General features: G+C 42.4%; 1 protein-coding gene across 1 annotated transcript in view; it reads left to right on the forward strand.

Moving 5' to 3' along the window:
- LOC139351094 (pyruvate carboxylase, mitochondrial-like) overlaps positions 1 to 19,050 on the forward strand; it is a 251,754-nt gene extending 232,704 nt beyond the window's left edge. The window contains exons 22-27 of the mRNA XM_070992772.1: positions 2,748 to 2,927; positions 7,087 to 7,261; positions 8,068 to 8,141; positions 17,018 to 17,158; positions 17,533 to 17,634; positions 18,567 to 19,050. Of these exons, the coding sequence (XP_070848873.1) occupies positions 2,748 to 2,927; positions 7,087 to 7,261; positions 8,068 to 8,141; positions 17,018 to 17,158; positions 17,533 to 17,634; positions 18,567 to 18,716 (822 nt within the window). The 3' untranslated portion in view covers positions 18,717 to 19,050. The remainder of the gene's footprint in view (positions 1 to 2,747; positions 2,928 to 7,086; positions 7,262 to 8,067; positions 8,142 to 17,017; positions 17,159 to 17,532; positions 17,635 to 18,566) is intronic.
- Positions 19,051 to 22,639: the final 3,589 nt, after the last annotated feature.

Consider the following 22,639-nt stretch of genomic DNA (forward strand, 5'->3'; position numbering starts at 1 on the left):
TTTTAGATAGATTTTGAATAACTCAGCAGTGGGCTTTTGTTCCACAGCTATAGCAAGTTAATGGCCTCTCTGGGGATTTCAACAGCCCATTCAAATCTATTAAACATTTCTGTAAACACTTGTTCTCTTGAAGCAATGTATCATTATTGCCTCTATTCACACAACCCCAATCACAGAGAGCTTCAGGTGTTGCGGCGGGGAAGTGCTGAAGGGAAGTGCACGCTCGTTTCAATCAGGAGGAGGCGTTTCTTTCTTGTGTCTTGCTGGGAACGTGCTGATTTGCTCCTTTGACACTTTGCCAAGTGGTTAACAGGCACCCTGGGCTGCTTTTAAAAGATGCCGTTTGTCACTTGGAGATTAAATGTAGTCACAGTTTTAAAATATCTAGAGCCATAACAAGCAGAGCATAAGGCCCTGATCTGTCTCATCAATGTCCAGGTGGAGCTGCACAGGTAGAGCGATTTCAGGTGTCTCCATTCATTTTCTCCATAGATAACATGGCGCGACCGACAGTTCGGTGATGGCTGACAAAATCTTCCCGGTTAAATCATCAGCGTAAAAGATAAATAAATAAAAAGTCCAAAAACAAAGGACTTTCCCAATCAGATCTTCAGACTTTCATTGTCTCGCAATGTCGTTAATCAAACGCTCCATCTTGCCAGCCAACGCATCACAATTTAATTTCTCTTTGTGGTATTGCTAGGGTTTTTTTGGGGGGGGGGGGGGGGGCATTTCATGGAAAATTGACATTTGAAACCAACACACTTATACACAGAACAACAGAAAATGTGACTCTTTCATATCACACAATCTGTTTCCCTCCATAATATTTCACAATCTGCCAACTTCAACAGCCAGAGGAAGAATTCCAGCTCTTAACGTGCACCTCAAGGTCTTTGGCCGCTCAATAAAGAAGATGTAACAAATGATTTAAGGCCCGATTTTATTTGATATTAATAAATGCCCTTAATGACGGCTTTGACGGGATCATTTTAAAGCATTTTTCTTCAAACTTCAGTTCAACAGAGTTACCATTACAACAGAAACACATGGTCCAAGGACTCTGAACTGAATGGATTCCTCTGATGAAATAAAGTCAGGCGACTTAAATTGACTACATATTAAAAACAGGCAAGGCAATTGGCAAAGGCAATAATATACTACTGTATATAGAAAATACTTTGGTACTCAGTTTATCTCACATTCTGTTTGTTGACCGGTGTGTTTACACAGATGGCATTTCCTATCTACAACAGGTTAGACTGGGGAAGCTGGTAGTCCTGTCATCTCTGGAGACCAAAGACACTTACACAAACACAAGTTGTTCAAAGACTGAAGTGATCTCAGGAGCCTCGCGAGCACTCAAGCCCCAGGAGGGTTGTTGCAATCCCAGAGCGCCGTTTTTGCACACATATGTGGATCCTCATGCTGGATAATTTGGCATCACATCTCTTCGAAATTGGTGTCAAGTTCTTTGTTGGGGAATTCTTTGGGGAGCGTTAGTTTGATCTATAGTTGTTCACTCGCTTGCTTTTTTTTTTCTCTCTCTGCCATCTGACATCAGCAGAATGCACTAATTGCCATGAAAATAGGCATCTTGTAGAGCGTGGGCCCACTCTTTGTTCTCTCTCATCCTTCTGCTGTCCGTGCTTATGTTTGTAGCTCCGTCAAACTGCGGGTCAGGCTCAAAGCCAGGACGCTGGCTCTCTGCTGGTTCTCATTCTGAATCTGAGTTTGGATGCTGAGATGAGACTGAACGTTTCTGTTCCCTCCAATCAGCCTTTGACCCTCTCTCTCATGTTATAATAAATATGCAGGATGTAGTACAAACAGGAAAGTTACCCAGAGGTGGTTTTCGGGTTTGTTATTGTTGTTGGGTCACATGACTTGACCCCTATCTCTCTTTAATGGTCCAAACGCCAAATGGAAGTGAACAGGAAGCCTTAAATCTGCTTCCATGAATTATAATAGAAAAGTATTGTGTGCAATTGATATTTGCATCAGTGTCTTGTTTGCAGTCAAAAAGACTCCACTTATCACCATTATGCTAATAGAGACTGCAATCACCATAATGATATGCCATTATAAATAATGAAAAAGTGAATACATGTGATTTTAATGAATGTTTTCCACGCTCTGTCTTCTCTCTGGGTTTTCACGGTCAGTCTGTTTTCACAGACCTGTGTAGTTTAGTTTGTGGCTGCCAGATCAAATGATTAAAGAGACTGTATAGATGTAAACATCTTTTCATTTCTCATCTGGCTCTCCCAGCCCTCTCTTCTCTCCGGGTCACTCAGTACTTAATCTTCATAGACAGCATCTTCATTAAAACAAAGACTCTGTCACCACTTTTCTCTTTTGGTGAAATCAGTGCGGACGTGCATTCCTGCCTGCTGACAGGGAACCACGCAGCAGGACTTTACAGAGAAGAATGGTGCAGGGTGGCGGACGGCCGCTGCAACTTCTACTTTTTGGACTGAAACTAAAAGCAAAATTACACCATGGAAAACTGTAATGTCATCCTGAATAGATTCTCCACCGCAGTTTTTCTGATGTTTCTTCTGTACCAAGAGAAATAATAGCACCTCTATTCTGCCTAAGCAAACCAAGATATCATCTGTGTGCAGAAGCTGCACTCTATACAGTCTGTGGTGAAGCAGAAATACCTGACTGAGACCTAACAGAGCTGATACTGGCTCTTCTCCTCACATGAGTTTGGTACTCACACTTGTGTCTTTGTCTCTCAGGTGACTCCATCCTCTAAGATCGTGGGTGACCTGGCCCAGTTCATGGTGCAGAACAACTTGACCAGGGCAGAGGTGGAGGAGAGGGCAGACGAGCTGTCCTTCCCGCTGTCTGTGGTGGAGTTCCTGCAGGGATACATCGGGATACCACATGGAGGATTCCCTGAGCCCTTCAGATCTAAGGTACCGCGCGCGCGCGCACACACACACACACACACACACACACACACACACACACACACACACACACACACACACACACACACACACACGTCATTAAAGGCGATTTAGCACTTAAATTAGTGAAGCACCAACATCTGCTGAGGCAAATGCAATCATTTAGACCACAAAAACACAACTCCTACAAAACTTTTTATGTAACCAACACCTACTACAAACACATGCAGGAGAGCCCATTTCAAGGCGTGTATGCACCAGTGCGCACACACACACACACACACACACACACATTCTGTCGCATGCTTGGTTACATCTGACAGTTGCGAACAGTGAAGAAAACCATGATATTGTTCTGTCCTCTCATCTCCTCTCCGTTTCTTCACCTCTGCCTGCTTCTCGTCTCCTCTCTTCACGACTGCAAACAGCGAGAGAGAGACTCTCGTGTGCAGTGGGGCCAACGGCCCCAAAGTCTCCTTGGAGAGTCGCATGAACACACACATGAATAAAGGCAAATTTTGTCACTTTCTCCCCCAAACCTGCGGACATGCTGGAGCACTTTCACATTCCCCAGCAAAAAAAGTCAGTTAAGGATGAGAGGTTTTTTTCACCACTAACATCCATAGATGTTGAGCGTTTCATTATGCGCTATCAGTGAGCTTGCTGATGCCTAAAATGTGAATTATGTAGTGTGAGACCCTGTCTGCACTTAAGCCGGCATGTGTGGCTGAGAATTAAACAGTTGTGCACATTCATGCAGCTACAGAGCATTTGTATTTTAGGAGCACCCGATATACCAGATATACCAGGTCTAGGAAATAATTACGATAGATAGTCATCTATTTACTGCCCCTGTTTAAGACACCGCATTTCATTTAGCTAATGGTCATTTTGTCCTGCCCAGTCAAGTTCATCTTTATTTTACGCTCTATTTTTAGCCCATTTCATCACTTAGTTTATTAGCTTCTTTGTGTATTCCTGCGTCTCTCCAGCATCTTTCCTCCTCTTTGTTTACTTCCTGTCATCCTCACCCTTATCATCAACTTGTCCTTTCTTCCGCTGCTAACACTGGCATACAGTTGGGAGATTATATCATCAAATATTTGTCATTTAGTATCCCAGGCAGTCATTTTTCACTTTTGATGTACACTGCGCAACCCTGCGTCTGCTACTTCCCTATTAGTGTCTCTCAATCTGTCTCGTGTTTCCCAAAAAATGTGGCACAGGAGTTAGCCCTATCAACCAAACTGCTTCTGCATGCACTCACGTCTTTAGGCTTCCAATTTTCCTGCTTTTATTCGCAGTCATCACTGGACTACTTAATGCTGAGAGGCTGCCGCTGCAGCACACACATATGCAGAAGTTCAAAATTTTGACTGTTGAACTTTTTCCTTTGCTTCCTTTTGTGCATTGTGGAGGGGAATATTTGCATTCCAACACTTTGGTGCTATCAAATGTATTTTCCATGAGGTCCAGCCGGCTTGAACTATTCATTAAGCATATAAAAAATGGACCAGAGCCACAGCCTGCATTACAATGCTCTAAGCAAATTCTTAACACACATAGAACTTCTGAGAACTTTTCATCTCAGCCAGAAAGGTCAGTGTCTTCCTTTGAAATCTCCCCTCTGCGTACAATCCACCCTTGATATTTCATGCACAAACACCAAGAGGCTTTTTCTTGCACAGCTTTCCGAAGAATCCATTCTCTCCATCCCCCCCGATTCAGTTCAATTCAGTGTTCAGCTTTGGTTACGAATCGCTGTTGTCCTTTCGCAACATTCGTGTGCCTGTGTTTACATGCAAGTCACTCACTGGATATCTTGGAGTGCTTTTCGAGGATAAATCCAAATAATTGGTGTCAAACTTATGTAAGTTAGATGAAAGGCAAGAAAGTAAAACATTTATTAAATTATTTTCCTCAAACAGAGCAATGTCCGTTGTACGTGCAATCATTTACTGCTACTTCACTGCATTGGTTCAACTTCTTGGAGGCTTTGTGTGTGTGTGCGTGCAGCTATTATTGCAAGCTCCAGTGTGATTAGCTCATTAGTCAGTGGCTGTAAATTTTCTTCATTGCATGCAAACATCGATATATACATCCCATTGCTGCATGCAAGACAGTGAGATATCGGCATGCTTATGTGCGGTAGCTGAAGGCTATTTCTGTATGCTAGCAGCACTGAAGAAGTACTGTTTGTTTAATGGATCTTTGGTGGCATTAATTAGATAGTAAGCATTATATCAGACTCTCTCACATGCACTCATCTCAGTGTCACAGACAGTCCTGAATGTAAACAAGTTGTTTGCATGCATGGGGAAAACTTTCCAAGGCACAAAGTGGTAACTGCGGCGTCTCCTCATCTGAGTTCTGTCACGCACGGTTCATTTGCAGCAGTGTGGGTGGACAGAATGAATGGACGAGGGAGAAGAAAGCAAGAAAGACAGAAGGGCAACAGAGAGAAAGAGGGAGAAGGTGGGAGGACGGGGAGGCAGAGGAGAAGAAGGCCATCCGAAAAAGTGAATTCAAAAATAGGAAAAGATGCCGAACATCCTTTAACACCGCACTCGAAGAGAAAAGGAAGAGCAGAAATCACTAACAATAAAAAAAAAAAAAGGAGAGTGCGTTACTGAGTGGCTTTCAGAGAAACAAGGAGAAAGAGCAAATAACCTTGAAGGAAGAGTTTGTCTTTCTTTCATTTGTTAATACACACACACACACACACACACACACACACACACAGTCACTATCTGTCTGTGTCTCGCACTTAAACAATCAGGCAGTTTAGGTGTAAGTCATCCTCAGAGGATACAATGTTAATGAGCAGGGACTCCAATGAGCCCGCCGTCTTTTGAAGTGTCTTTCTCTCACACACACAAATGACTCAGCTATCTTTGAACTGTTAGCTCTGTGACTAATAGCATTGCACCGGGCCCCTTTGTCTGGAGATTTCCGCAAGGCACACACGTGCACTGACATACATAAAGACTAGTGATATGAAACGCACACCGACTAGAAAACCGTAGCGCACGCACACATTTGCAAACATAATATGGATACGTGCACACACAGGAGACATAATGATCAACTGAATGCTTCATGTGGGGCACACCATGTTATGCTGAAAGTGGAAATGAGTGAAAACCAAATAGAGATTATCATTACAGCACAGGATGTTCACATTGCAATGAATATTTGAACCTAAATAAAGCTACGATAAACAACACGCAGACGCAGACACAAAAGCTTTTGCTGTCTGTGTATCTCTAAATAACAATGTCTGAAGCAGACTAAATAGGCTAATGGTATGGAGCTTCTTCCTCCTGTGCGCCTGTGAACTGAGGAAATCTGTGCAAAGAAAAACAAAACGGCGGCCTTTAGGCGAAACGCCTGTCTCTTGACATAATCTCTTCTCCAGACATTATTAGTAGCGTCAAATCGATTGTCTCTACAAGTTGTGTCAGATACCAACAACTGTGTGGGCAGATAAAATGTCTCATCATTAGTTTCATAGCAGCCTCCACTTTTCACAACTACCTCTTTCTTCCTCTCTTCCTTCCCATCAGTCTTTTTCCTCTATTATTTCTAAGAGGGAACAAGGATGATGTGTCACACATGCAGCAACGCTGCAGTCATCTGTGATAGGCTGATGGTTCTTCACTGGAGAGATGAATTGAGAGAGGGCGGGAGAGACAGAGGCAACTGAAGTGGATATCTGCGGATATTAACAGAACAGCAGTGGCACTTTTATGCAAATTAAAAACACAACTTGCATCGAGTTTAGATTCTCTGATCCCGGTTTCTCACCTTGTCTTCCTCCATTCCTCAAAACAGATCTCCATGTATCTCTGTCTTCCTCCCTGCCTCAAACCCCGAGCTGCTCAGTCACTCTGGTGCTTTGTCAGGGTGCAGCTTTCATCCAGACGTATACTTGTCAAGTACAATGCGAAGGTTTTACCTGCGCTTTACGCTTCAGAGTCCCGTGGGGATGTTAGGAGTGGGAAAACATTCACTAAGACTACACATGTATGACTTTGAATAAAATCTTTAATCTGTTTGTTTCTCCTTTCTCTCCGCTGTCGTGCATCCTCACACCTTTTATCTTCCTCTCACTTCCTTCCTCCTCCTCCTCGTCCTCCTCCTCTCTTTGTACCGCCCGTCCCAGGTGCTAAAGTCCCTTCCGCGTATCGAGGGTCGTCCCGGCGCCTCGCTGCCGCCCATGGACTTCAAGGCCCTGGAGGAGGGGCTCCAAGCTGCGCACGGCGAAGACATCACCCCTGAGGATGTAATGTCAGCTGCCATGTACCCCAAGGTGTTCCAGGAGTTCAAGGAATTTACTGGTGCGTGGGCACATTTGATACCTGATTTAGATAATTACAATAGATTAAGAACAGAAATCAACAAATTGTACTATTTCATTTTTTAATTATGTGTGTTTGATCAAATTGGATCTGTCATACTGGATAAGTCATGGCATTTGGTCTTGTTCTCACACACTCCCTCTCATTCTCATTTGTATTATTACTGGGGCTTGAAATTAGCAGCCAACCCTAGTCAGGAACATTCATTATAAAGTTCAACCAATTGTTGTATTTGGCAATTCAGTCTGCTGTTGGAAAACAATCACATACTTCAGATTTGAGGGTGGAGGACGGGGAGTGCAGCTGAACCCCAGAGCATCCATCACCTTTCACTCACATAATACCCAACTAAGAATCCACAACAGCAAGAGGTGGTGCTAGGTGGAGAAATCAACACAAGCAGAAGCAGCGTTTTTTAGGAGGTATGAGTCCATGCAGTCAGCAGCAGCGTTGGAGGTTTAACAAGAAGCCTTCTAGACGAAGGCTGCTTTGGACATTCAGCTGCTTGGATTAACACAAGCTTAACTGCTGTGATGAGTGTGGACATGATTGTGAGGCGCTTTAATTAGCGTGTAGTCGTTCCTTCGCTACTCCAACTTAAGACTGAGCACACCCCTGAACCCCATCTTAAGCCCTCAGTCTTGTTTTACTCCATTTCTAATATCAGAAGTGAAGCTGTGGCGCTTGCATGCACTTACACCCACATACCCAGGTTATGTATGAAAGTTAAAGATCAGTCAGTGATCAGTCAACACATGCACATTGATCTGTTTCTCTTGTCCCAGCTAACTTTGGTCCAGTGGACTGTCTCAGCACCAGGCTGTTCCTGGATGGACCAAAGATCGCCGAGGAGTTTGAGGTACACACCCGCATACGACAGACACTTTCACATTTCAAAGAGCAGCTCGGCCGCTCTGTCTGATAGAGATAACTTCGGACAGAAACCACATGCCCTTGATTAAAAGACGTGGGCGTCCAGCAGACAGCAGGAGATATTTAAACCTTTTCTTTTTTCGTAAGACCTCTTATTTTATAGAAATGTGTTTTTGCTTGAGAGAGGCATCAGAGCACGTTTTTCATCATGCAAAAAATGAAGGTAAATAATGTAAAAATGGAGCTGAACAATAGGGGATGAGTGCAGCTTATAGAAATGATGCCATAACAGGTGTTATTATTCAATAATTCTCACTAATACTATGACAATACATTTAATGTTAATAGCATTTATTTCATTATCCATTTAGCTCCTTAATGAATTCTGCTGTAATAACAGCTCCACAGAGAACAGACATTATCAGCAGGAAATGACTTTTCCACAGCTGCAGATGGCTGAGGTGTGATGCGGTTTGCTGCATAGTCACAGTGGGGAGGACAGAGATATTAACTTCATCAGGGGAACGACAAACAGCATTTCTGATCCCTCCGGCCATCAGATTGGCCTCCCCCGCACGGAAATAACAAATTCATTTTGCCGTGTAATATTTGAGAGTGGGCCAATGAAAGGCACAGAGGGCCCATATCTCAAACCAAAACATGACTGTTAGAGATTTCTAAAGCTTGTACTGTCCGTTTATCCTCCAGCAGGGAGGCAGCTGAGCGTGCCGTCCGTTGGAGGAATTAAACAAATGAGATGAACTGCTTTGCATTCACACAAATTAGTGGGGCACAGCAACGTAACCACCTCTCGGTGAGAGCATGTAGTAATTAGCTGTCACTCGTAACTGCAAAACCACAAAATCTGAAACAGAAACCGTCCCGGGGAATATCGACGTCGAAGGAGCAAACAATGTGCTGTCAACTCCAAAATGTTGCATAAGCAGCATCAGCACGCTGGAAATTGGATTTAACATACAGGAATAAACAGTCAGCAGAATTATTTCCAGATGTCTGCAGAGCCAATTGAAAGTTTCTCTCAGAGTAGGAGAGCAGGTTTGAAGGTGCTGTTTTTACCCAGAGAGCGCAGCACAAACAGAGAACATTTCAGGAGAATGACAGCGGTAACAGGCTTTGATGAGCCGAACTCAAACTAAAGTGATTGTTCAAGAGATCACCAGATTGAAGAGTGAATTCCAAAGAGATTGTTGAAACTACTGACGCTAACCTGTGTGACAGATGTCAGAATCCAACATCAGATCAAAGCTAGATTTTGCTTTGCTACTGAGGGAGACGTTGGAAGAGTCTGTCACTCAGTGTGTTGTCATGTAAGAAAAAGGTTTCTTGGTAAGCTATGCCAAACTTTAAATTGTTTTTTGAAAGGCTGCAGCAAACTCCACATTTTTCTAGCTTTCAGATTAGGTTATAGTTAAAGTTTTCTTCATAATTACACACAAATATTCGGAGAATCATTCAGCTGTTTAATATTAGATGGTGAAGAAATGACGCGTTGTTTAAGAATAGAAACAGCTCCTCATTAGATTTGAGTTTTTTACTGATCTGATGTGCTGTCAGAGTGACGATGCTGTATGTGGCACATTTACACAGCAGGATACTGTATGTGTGAGCAGATGGCGGCAATATGAAGCAGTCAAACAGGAGCTGAGAAAGGTCAGAGATAAGATGGCGGTGACTTTTTTTATTTATTTTTTTTTTGAATGAATGAAACAGGTGGTCGTGTGCAGGATTCTGTGCTGCAGGATGTGATATGATGCTGAATGACTTTATAAGAAATGGTGATGGAAGTGATCTTGCAGAGCCAAAGAGGATTTTGTTGTCAGGTCTAGGTATGGAAAATGTTGTACTTTGCTTTGGATTGTGTTTCCTGGACTCTTTCATTTTCTGTGGTGTCCACTGAGAATACAAATTGACGTTAGCTTAAAGGAAATGTTAAGTTAACTTTGCAGTTGCCATCTTTGTTGTAAACATACGGAAATGTGACTCCAGTGATGTCTATCAGGACAAGCAGTGCGAGCCGGGGTTGTGCCTGCAGTCTTCATGTACTGTAGTAATTTAAATTAAAGCAAGCAAAGTTTCCTGTTGAGGATCCTCATGTTCAGTTTGTTCCCTAAACCTGTTACCTTCTCTCCATGAATTCCCCCGGACATTGATTTCCTGCCTTTGGAAAGTCTTGTGTGCATTGAATCCATGGTACACAAAGGACTTGAAGCTGTTTTCCTTTTTTATGAGGACAAAACCCTTCAGTGTTCATATTGAAGTGCTGCCTGATGGTGTTTTAGTTACATAAAGGACAATCCCCCTGACCATAGGAGCATTTTGACAGAACATTTAAAAACATGTGCGTTTTAAAACCTTCTCACAGACCACCTTTATTATTTTCCAAGGTGTTTTTAAATTCATTTTTTGGCAGCCATTTACATTCTGTGAAGTTCTATATTGAAAGAAAACCATGTAAGGCAGCCACAGGGACACACAAGTCATCACTCTTTTATCCCCTCTTCAATATTTTGTTTTCATAGCTTAGATGAAATGGGTCTTTTGAAGAGCACTTTTGTGCATCGATGGAATTAAAATTTGCATGACAACATGAAAGGGAATCGTCTTTCCCTTGGTCCACCTGGTACCTTTCTCCATTTTCACAAGGCTCCTTGTCTCCACTCATCATTCATCATTTATGCTCCTCTTTCCACCACCAGTTCTAATTATAATCCCAGTAAAGCACTGACACACATCTTTCATTATAAAGCATCTTTTCGTTGTACATCTCTCTCCTTTCAATGTTTTCTCTCGAGTCGCTCATTATGAGTAACACACACACACACACACACACAGATTTGACTGACAGTGATTCAGGGAGGCCAAAGGCAGCCATGTTTAATTACTGCTTCATTTTGCAGTAATGGTTCCAGGCTGGTGTTAATTGATTTTTTGATATTACGAGGGACACCAGGAGCACCACCACTCTGCTGTTGTATTATTATCAAAGAATCAGGAGCCACATTGATTGTGTTGATCTACTATTGATCCTAAAAGCAGACAGACCCCCCCACCCTCCTTTCTTGTCAGTCACCCCAGGCCGTGTGTCATTTGGCGCATTTGTTAAGAGACCTGGCAGAAGACCCGCAGCCGGACCACCAACCACGGATTAGAATAAATCCTTAAATTATTTCCATTAAGACTATTGGCAGCTTCAGCAGGTTTTGAGTATGTTAATTTGGTTTGAAGCCACAGTTGAGTGTGTGCTCTGCCGTTCCTTTCAAATTCCTCCAACACACTAAATGGTTGGCTTGAATAAAATGTTCATGATTTGTAGGCCAAACAATATTCATCAACAAAAATGGCTAAATAACCGACAAAACACTTGTAAAGCTGCGGTTGTAGAGCAGAGATAGACGGCTTTCCACGCACCTAAATTGATTTTCTGACGGCCGCTTCTTTAAAATGACAAACCGTGTGTTTAACCTGTCTTCGCCTTCAGTGACACGACTTGTCATTCAAACATTTCCCAAATGCAAAACAGTTTTTTTCCTCCCCTCACTGCTGTTTATCTAATCTCCAATCCGTCACAACTGTTGTCATTTGGAGGACTGTTTTCAGACGCTTGGATTTGTGCTCAACATCAGTCATTGCTGCGAACAAACTCTCCCCGCTGTTGCCATGACGATGGGTACTCCCACCAGATCAGGTCCGATTAGCAGTACCAGGCTAGAGATGGAACGAAAACAAGTTACTCAAAAAAAAAAAAAAGTGACCTGTCACCTGCAGCACAACGATTGTTTTTTACTGTGCAGAATTCCTCAAGGGCCAAAAGAGGCTCCCGTATCAGGAACAATTGATCTCACTGTGTTGCTCATTTATTTCATTGTGTTTTGTCTCAGAATATCAAGTAAGCACAACATAAAGAATCCGTTTTCAGATCTTCCTCACAATGAAAGCGAGGGTGCAGGTGCAGACAGCGTGCAGCTAAGTTTCATCCCACAGTAAGAACACACATCACTTCAGTGTCCTCAAGTATCACATTTCCTTTGTCGGAGGTCATCTCTTATAAGATATTAATAAGCTGGCAATCAAGCACCTTTCACAGATGCACTGAGAATGTCCAAACACGGACAGACGTCACTGGAGAGAATGGAGGTGCCTCAGGGTGGACTTCGGGGGAATGACGCGTGCGTATGCGAGTGTTAAATAAGTTAGAGGCACATAGGCAGCTGCAACCTTTTCAGATCTGAATCAAAGGCAAACAATTGTTGTCAAATGTACAGACAGGTTGTGTGGGGTGTTGTAGACTGTCAGTCTGTCTCAGGACTATCACAAATGGTAATTATTAGGTCCTCATGAGAAGCACATTTATTTTTGCGCTCATGCATGGCGACTTCTGTGACGCTGATTGCTTTGTAGAATTACAGCCGGCACTGTTAAGGCAGAGAGGAGCCCTGGGGAAAGTAAACAGCACTGTGCCACCAAATTACTTTGGTGGCACAGTGCTGTTTACTTTCAGTTTTAAACTGAGGGTGGTATCATGCACTACAGCATGCATACCCCCTCGCCCTCCCCTAGAAAGCTCAGGTGCACCTTTTCATTTTTCATACTTAGATGATCAGGAAATATCATGTAACAGAGTTTTGTACAACACATTAATGCCAGAAAACTACTAAGACAAAGTTTTTTATTTTTTCTGTGAAATTATCTGCGATATAAAACGAACTATCTTCAGACGATGTGGCAGCAGAAAAGCCTTTGAGCTTGTCAGCCTTTGTTGTCTTTTTTGGTAAATGAACAGTGACAGCCGACGGCAGCTGGCCATTACTGATGACTCTGTCAGTACTTAAGCAACCACACTATTACCTGTATTTTTTTTGTTTGTGTTGTTTATGAGCTCTTGGCAGCTACTGAAGCACGCAGTGGAAATCTTGATCAAAGATTTCAAGCACCAAATCTTTTTGAGCGCTGAGCTAAACATAAAGCCCCATGTAGTTGATGCCGGGGGAAGTAGATATAAAGGCTTTCACAGTAATCATTCGCTATTGTTTAGCACTTCAGTTTGAGCCCATTGTAAATCCAGCCTTATCAGCAAAGAGTGAACAGTGACAGTTTTTCTGAAGTTGGATAATTTCTCAGTGTTCTGTAAATAATCAGAGTTGGATATTGTTGCTGCTTTTTCAGCTAATTTCTGACAAAGTGGAGCGCTATTAAGTTGGACAAAGCCCACTTAGGCACGTGTCTCTGAAATTGCTTTTGAAAAGCCAAATTACCACTTTGTAAAATAGCATCTGAAGGCATTTATATACACAAATATACACCTACACACAGGTGACAGCTCCGTCCATCGCTGCCACTCACCCACACACGCATGCAGCACAAACAAGAGGAGAAAAAACACTGACCTATCTGGCATGTGCTGATGACTCAGCATGGTATTAATCATTTTTGACAGAAATATAAACACTGATTGTCACAAACATGGACCTAGTCATACACACCCTGTCAGTGCTAATGTGCACAGACACCAACCCAACACATTCATTCTTCTGTCACACGCAACAAGTCATTAATACAGTCATATGAAAGATATGATGTGAAGCATAATGCAAAACCTCTTTGAGTCAGACACAAAAGCAGCAGTTGAATGTTCCTACTCTGATATTAAGGCAATTTTAGAAAACTTACTTGCAGAACTGAGATATTATAAAAGTAATCTCTGAAATTTGCGTCCTGTTGTGCATGTGGAGATGTTCCTAGTAGAGCAGCATGTTGGCCACTCAGCCCTGTTTACCAGCACGAGTGAACTTTAAATCCTAAACCAGTTTGCCCTCTTATGGATATAATTTGGATTGTAATGTTAAATAATGTTAAATGCAACATGATGACAGTGATGTTGTCGCACAAAGCGCGCACACACAAAATGAAAGGTCAAAAAAATAAAGGCCGACTCTCTTTTGTAATGTTCATTCACATAGATGTAAGAGTTTTGCTTGCAGTTAAAGGACGCTGAGGTAATTATTATATGTACGTCCTTCACTGGCAAACATCTTTCACACAGCTTGCAGATAAGCTGTGTAATATTCTCAGGCTCACCCATCTGGGTAAAACTCATATCTCCACTTTACGTTTTTCACCTCCCCCCAGCTAACTTGGGTCACCAAGCAGCAATCATAAACCACGATTGTACGATATGAAAACAGGAACGATCGTTCAACACTAATGTAGACCATAAGTCACTTTGAGCGCTTTGCCACAAATAATGCATTTCAGCTATGCTAAGTGTGCTGTCGATACAGCTCGAGGAAAGTAAGTAGGAAAGTAGAAAAGCATTTAATTGGCAGTGGTGCTCCACAGTCATGATTTGATGCATGTTGCACAGTGCACTCAAGTTGTCACTTTAGCTCTGTGTGATAACGGCACATACACACGGTTACATCTTAGACAAAATCATCCTCAAAAGATTCATAAATCTTGTGCGACTCTTCAAAGAGACACGTACTGTATTTTTCATGGCAAGATGTAGCGTTGAAGCCACGCAGTTGAAGAAGGGAAGGCAGTTTTGTTGTTTGCAAAGAGCTGCCAAGAGCCCAACAAAACAGCACAAGCTGAAGAGAAGTTCAGTGTGAGAGTTCAGTGGAGAGAGAAACAGATGAAGATTGAGCGCCAGAGAGAAAGCAAAAGCATGCAAAGGAAGGTTTTGTTACCAGATATGGAGTGAAGGAAACAAAGAGTCAGAGCACCCGCAGAAGGAAAGAGGCAGAACGAAAATTGAGATCAATACATACCTGCAGCAGCGTGTATTTCCGTCTGTGCAAGGAGACTTGGTTTGGAATATCAATAGAGACTCAGCAGCCAAGATGGCAATGTGAGAAACAATGCGTGTGTGTGTCTGGATATACAGAAAAGAGCCACAGATGGATAAAAGAAAAGCTGAAAGAGGCAGATGAGGGAAATTAATAATGGCAGGAGAGACGGAGAGGCCCCAGAAATAGCTCGCAAAATAACTGCCAAATGTAAAGCCGTGACACATGGGAGGACTGACAAAGAGACTGAAAGTCAGACAGAGGAAGCCGGACAAATGGAAAGCTGGAAAAAATGAGTTTCTGACCGGTGAGATGAGAGCTTTGAGAAGAGGTGAGAGATAAATTAAGAAGTGCAGTGGCCAGCGGTGACGGAAAGACTAACAAGACAGAATGCAGCGGTGACCAGAATGGATATGAAAGGAAAGGAGGGAGTCTGGTGTTGAAACAGAGAGAGAGAAATGTCTTAAAACAACACTTTTACAGGTGGCAGGTAAAGTCACAGAGTTTACAGGTGTACTAAAGGTTGGAAAAATGTTTTTATATGCTCCAGAGTGCCGTCTTATCTCCTTCCCTCTCCCTGCCTCTCTTCATCTCTCAGATTGTCATTCTGTCTATAGCACTTCTCTCTCTATTTGATGCCAGAATTGATATGTCTGGTGAAAAGCCTGTCTGGTGTAAACACACAGAGATACAGCACCGAGCCCGATCGTGTGTTTTTGTTGCTTTTCTTCCTCTGAGGTAGGAGCCGAGTGGCTACACAGACACAGACATGTCTTTATCACATGAGCTAACAGTAAAGTAGAACTCCTGTTTCCATTTTTAGTCAATGGCATGTCAGAATAAATGTCAGATCAGCATTTTGCAGACCTTTGCAGAACCCATATATTAAAAAAATCATGTTTGGTAAAAATATGAGGGAGTTTTCACCTGAAACCTCTCTGGTGCATTTGTCTGTTGAGCTTTGATTGAGTTTGTTTAGGCTGGGGTGAAAGCTGTCAATCAAATCCATGTGCAGAATTAACCTGAGACTGCTGGAAAAAGAGGGTCTATATCAGAAAGTAAAAGGGACTTAATAGATTTCTGCTGTGTAAAAAGTGAGAGAAACTGAGAGATTATATTCAATCCAGTTATCAATGTTTCAGGGCCAGTATACAAAGAAAGTTAGCTCTTCCCACGGGCCTCTCATGGAGGACATTTTGACATGTCTCAGTAGAAAAAGCGCAGTTGTAAATAAATCAATGATGGCTGAATTCCATTTGGCTGCTTCAGTTTTAGGATCCTGGCGTTGTGCATACTGGCCTACGGTGCTTCACCTCAGAGTGATCAGAATTCTAGAATCCAAGTCATAACTACAACTGGGAAACAATAAGTTCCAAGTCAGCTAGATCACAAGACCTCAGAAGCCTCACATCAGCCAACTGCTGTTGTTCACTGTGATTAAACCCAAATTAAATGGTGTCTGATGTGACCTGACGGTCACACCCTACTGGGACATCTGTGCTTTTCCTACTCTGCTGTGGAAAAAGGCCTCCACATTACACATGCTCCAGACATGACAGGCCCAGAAGACGCATTCAATTTGCAGACAGAGTTAAACACAAACAGGCAGCTGATGAGAGCAGACAGTCACTGACTTCATGAAGTGCAGCAAAGAGATCCACATTAGTGTAAAATACAGATGTAACATGCTACCTTGTTTATTTATTACACAGTTTAATTGCGGTGAGGCTACATGAGTCCCCTTTCATGAATTTCTGCATGTTTCTCTGCCCTCTACCAAATGCATGCTGGGAAACATTCCAGTCCAGCCTGAGGGTAAAAAGAAATAAGAAGGAAACATTGCGCTTGTCTCACTCCACTAACTACACTTTTTTAATTTCACCAAGCTCTGCAGTCTCTTTTTATTGCTTTAGCTGGACTTGAGCTTTGGCAACCATATATTAATTTCAATTTTCTAGCCTAATCTAATTTCTGTCCCTTCCTCCTTCACACTCTCCCTCCCCTTCCATTTTTTTCTCCTCTGTCCTCCCCTCCTCCCTGGCTTTGTTTCATCTAGGTGGAGCTGGAGAGAGGGAAGACCCTCCACATCAAGGCGCTGGCATTGGGTGACCTGAACAAGGCTGGCCAGAGAGAGGTCTTCTTTGAACTGAACGGACAGCTGCGATCTGTGCTGGTTAAAGACACTGTCGCCATGAAGGTACACAGAACGGGGCATGGGTTGGTGGATGGATAAATGATGGATGAGGGATAGACAGGATGGTCTAACAGAGATGCAGGTGTAAAGGCAAACAGGTGGATAAAGAGAAAAGCTGGTATTGGAACAAAAAAAAAAAAAAAAAAAGGTTTTCTGACAGTGCACTTGGCAACCATGGCTTAATTTAGTCACAGAAACAAATGATTGTGAGGGCTAGATGGAGACTCAGCAGGGAGGAATGTTTTGATCAGTGGTTGAATGTGGACGGAATATGGATGCATCGTTGGCTGGATGAGTGGATAAATGGAGGCAGGCATGTGTGGATGAAAGACTCCACAGATTGGATGCATGAAATCACTCTTTGTTCCTCCACCCAGGAAATGAAGTTCCATCCCAAGGCTCAGAAATCCATCAAGGGTCAGGTGGGAGCACCCATGCCTGGAAAAGTCCTGGAGGTCAAAGTGGAAGTCGGCTCTAAGGTTAGTTTATTATGAAAATTTATAATGGGTCAGATCACGTAATAAGAAAAGTAGATATTTTCTCACTTAATTCTGGTAAGTGTCGAGGCCTGCGGCTAGTTTTGGTTTGTTCATTCATTCTTTGATCAGAGTTCCTCATTTAAATCACAGTTGTGCTATTTTCAAACTGTTAAGTTATTGTACATCTACCTATGGGATGCATTTGGATTATTTGCTAAATTAATAAAAACTCCTTCAGCAAAATTAGTCTGTATTTCTGCAAGCAGAGCATCAAGACGGGTCTCATTTTTGCACGGCACAGACACTCTCAGGTATCATACTTGCAGGAAAATACAAATATTTGCAACACTGTGCTGTCCGCTTGAGATTTCCAATACTGCCGATGCAACATTTCAGTGCAGATACAAAAATGAGCCTTTCTTGTGTTACCTTGCTTTGAGGAATATAAATGAAATCAGTTTTTATTTAACAAAAAAGACACGTGTTGAATCAGAAACTGTCTGAGCATGAGTATCTTAAGAATCGGACTAGACGTTCAATGCCAACTTCTGCTCGATGCTGTGAACACATTTTGGTCAATGCTACTAAACACTGAAGTCCAATAACCGGCTCCAAGAAGGTGAATTGAATTAGTGTTTGTGGTGCTCACAGCACTGAAATATTTCCATCTGAGAAAGTTCAACACCTGAGCAGAAGCTATGTATTTTGCAATTGGTGAACCGTCCTGTCAAATTGAACCTCATATTCGCAGTAAGTTTTGTTCCTCTGATACTTTCATTTATTGTGTCTGAAGTCTCCACAAAAGCAGCCTTTAGGTGCCAGGCGTTCAGTGCATTTTCCTTGTTAACCTTCTACTGCAGTGCTTGTTCAGTGGTCTGTACATGGGACTCGTGTTTTTAATGCTCTGCGAACTGTCTTCATAATCACAAAAGGTGGAGAAGGGTCAGCCGCTGTGTGTCCTCTCGGCCATGAAGATGGAGACAGTGGTCAACTCCCCGATGACCGGGACCGTTAAGGCAGTCCATGTCACGACCGATGCCTCCCTGGAGGGAGATGACCTGATACTGGAAATCGAGGAGTAGAGTGAGAGGGCGGAGGAAAGGGGGCGGGAGGGGGGGTGGTAGGCAGGAGTTCGACAATCTGATTCTGGAAATGGTGAGGTGGAGGAACAGAAGGTGTTAGAAAGAAGGAAGAGGACAACAGGAATCAATTTTGATAAAGACAACTCTCATCTGTGGCTGTGCAGCAGGACACCTTGGCCCCCAATTTGTACATATTCCCTTTGGTTAACATATCCAGACACCTGACGGGTGAGACGCATAGATGATGACGATGCTAAATAATAAAGTCATTTGATACTGAATTGTACTGGAGATCAAACTTAATTCTCCCAAGAGCTAAACAAGGTGATAAGGTAAAAAAAAAAAAAAACTTACAGTATATCTCACTACATTTATTAATGTCCTGTCAACTTGTGGAAAATAACATAATTTTGACTGACGTTATTTATTTGAATTGTGATGCATTCCATTACTTAAATGCTAGTCTTAAATGTGTTGAACTAACATCATTTGGGTCGTAACATCTACTTGCAATTAAATGCCACAATTTCCATCTCTATGCTGTTGATGTTGCCGAATATATTCAAAGTGAGTACGTGAAACTTAATATTGATGATGACTTAATGTTTTTCTTTTAAATCAGCAGGGTTCAGGCAAAGAGAAATAGGCTTGAGGATGTATTACCAAATCATTTTTTCATACGGAAACAATTTTCATCTCTCAGCATGCTCGCCTTTGCAAGACATTACTAATCTCTGACATTTGTCTCAGTGCATTTTCAGAATGTTTAATCACTGGTAGCTTTTTGGTCTTTTTGTAGGTGAAAATTTTGTAGTAGTTTTTTTCAAAAATGTGAAGTACACTGGGGCTGGAGGAAAGAAATCACAGTGTTTTGTCCAACCTGTTTTTAGCGAAACATAGTTTCACAGTGTGAGAAGCACAAAAAACCAAGTGGCACAATTTTAGGTTGACAGGGAAAAGTGTGTTCTGTTACTGTATCAATAATAGTTGGTTAGCTTTTCTTTTTTCTGGTGTTGAAAATGTTTTCCCATTCGCACCTGTCTTTAAAATCCCAAAGCAGAAGCAGGCTGTAGTGACATTTTTGAAATGAAGCCCAAACAGGATTAGAGATGTGATTTTTACCTGGTTCAGTCACTTTAAATGCAGCTTTCTTAATCCAAAGCCAGCTGTAGGGTGGCCCACTAAAACCAATTGAGCTTTATCATTTTAGAGGTGTGAAGCGCCGCGGTGGCTTTTAGGCCCTTTTAGTGTCTCCGCTTTAATAGCGTGATGATGGAAAAGTTGTCAGAGGAGCAGCTCCGCCGTGTCTTCAGAACCACGCAGACGTTATGGTGAAGGGTCTTCTGTCTGTCTGCGTGGGGATTTTAATGCTAGGTGTAAATGGGATTACATGGTGGTGTAATGGAGGCATGTAGTGTTATTTTCTGAGGCTCTGCTGATTAATTTGTGAATTAATTCTGTCAAATGATGTGAAATTAGCCGGACTAATAAGAGACTCTGGAGATTCCCAGTAGCAGCACTCGGCTTTATATTTCTAATGCGCGCTTGCATAAATGAGTCTAAAGTGTGTGTGTGTGTGTGTGTGTGTGTGTGTGTGTGTGTGTGTGTGTGTGTGTGTGTGTGTGTGTGTGTGTGTGTGTGTGTGTGTGTGTGTGTGTATTTGAAGTCGACCGGTCTCCATGACGCTGCATCTCCAGAGCTGAAAACATATTCTAAAGGAAATGAAATATTCATACGCACACACACACCAATGCAAAATACTCACACGAACACTCCCAGCTCTCAAGTGCTGCCTGGACCAAAAGACAACAAAACCAGACTCGCTGCACAGCGGTGTGGCTACATCTCCATAGTAACACTGTATCCAAAACGTTCAACGGCAATGCAGCAACAACCCCAACCCCTCTCACTTTCTGGTGATGTACTTAAATAATGAATACTTTTTTTTTCTTAACTCAGTTTTCCACTACTGCAGGCCTTTTAACCATTTGAACCTCAGAGGTCGATCTATGCCGAGCTGAATGTTTAGCTGCCCCGACCAGTGAAAGTAGACAGTGAACAAGCAGAGAAAAAATTACTTTTCAATTACAGTCGGAAAGGAAGTGTCAAAGTCTCCTTGTAATACAGTGACGCATGTAGTGTTTGGGAGCGAGCTAGATAAGACACTACAACAGCTCACTCTCCCAAAAGGTCTGTGCACTTTGATGGAGTACATCGATCGAAACACAAAATTAAAGTCTCAGTTTGTACTTGACTGGATTGTTTCCAGCATTTTTGCTCCATTACCTCCGAGAACGAGTCCCCTTTCGAACTATGCATCAATACTGAGCAGCGATGCCGGGGCTAATTAGAACGCCATGCCTCACTGTACCTGTCCTGTTCCTGACTTTGTCAGTCTGCATTTGAAATTGGTTGAGAGACATGAGTATTTTTGACAAGCTGTTGCACAATAAATGTAAAGTCCCCCCTCCTCTCCTTATTAGCTTTCCTTGTTAATCTGCTTCCCCTGCCTCATCTATCTATCCATCATGTTTCCCCTCTCCATCCCCCAGAAGTGTATATTTGCACATGTAAGATGACGGCATTGACTCATGCAATAATGTAAACTGTATCGCTGTGTTTCTCTGTGTCTCCGCCAGCAGTGATTCCAACAACTGTGTTTATGGCAATGTTCTACTGTTCAGTGTCTGGAAAAAAGAAATAAATCAGAAAAGAGGTGCACATGGCGGAAAAGTGTTATTTGTTTCAGAAGCGGAATATAGCGTTGACCTATTCTTTGGCTCATACAAGAGGTGACCTGTATGAAAATACGGTCTGTGACATTTATTTTTGCTTTCTGTTGCTTTCCTATTTGTGTTTTTATGAAACCATCCAAACTGTTTATTTACTGTCTCACTTTAAACAGCACAAATGCCTGCAGATCCAAACTGTCTCATGGAATTTGCATCAAAAATGTTCGCTAGTTGTCAAGTTTTCTTTCATTTTCTTATTTCTAAATACTCCTACTTTGTCATTTTAATCGTTTTAACTCAAGTTAGTTTACATTTGCTTGTTTAAGTCTTAGGAAAGTCTGAGCTGGAGTGCACATAAAGGGAAACAAATATCAAATAAATGCGATAGCTGTTCTATCTGTACTTACAAATAAAGTTCACTATGAATCTGCACTATGTTGGTGTGTGTTACATATTACACCAAGTGTGGCAAGTGACACTGCAGCGCTGTGAGAATAAGGGCAGTAAAGACTCAACTCAAGGCCAGCTATGGTTAATGGTTTTCAGGAACAAATATCATCACATACCAGCATGATCCTGCCTGTCAAGGTCTCGCTACAAAGCAGCCTGATCAGCTCAATGCTGGCCAGAGTAAGATATATATTACATTTCTGAAAGTGTGAGTCCTGCATCAGCCCTTCAAATTGCAGCTCTTTCAGTGTTATGTGTCCATCTGCTAATTAGTTTTCAACAATAAATGTTAAAATGAGAAGAGTGTCTCATAAGCCAAAACCCTGCCAGATCAATGCAAGTAATTTAATTAGACACTACAATTCTATCATGTTTATTACGATAACGTGACAAGGATATGCTGGATTGTTGAGCCAGACAGTCTTTGGGTTATTTTACAGCGTGCTTATTCTGCTCTCTCCATCCGTCCCCTCTGCACATCCCAACTGAGTTTGCATCTGGATGCGCTGAAGGATTTTCTTTGTTTGATGCCTTCTTAAACAAGTTAATTCCCGTTCGGCTTGATGCGGATCGACCCTGGCGCCCTGCTGTCTTTAAACAGGTTCTTGAGATCTGATTAACCACGCTAAATCTATCTCAGCTGTTGCTCAGCTGGCAGTATTGATCAGCCGCCGCTTTGACTGTTCGGTGATTGGTGAGTGGATTGATCATGCTGGTAGCAGGCGCTGGTTGACATTCTCA

Source organism: Chaetodon trifascialis, chromosome 23 (assembly GCF_039877785.1).
Source record: "Chaetodon trifascialis isolate fChaTrf1 chromosome 23, fChaTrf1.hap1, whole genome shotgun sequence".
NCBI lineage: Eukaryota > Metazoa > Chordata > Actinopteri > Chaetodontiformes > Chaetodontidae > Chaetodon > Chaetodon trifascialis.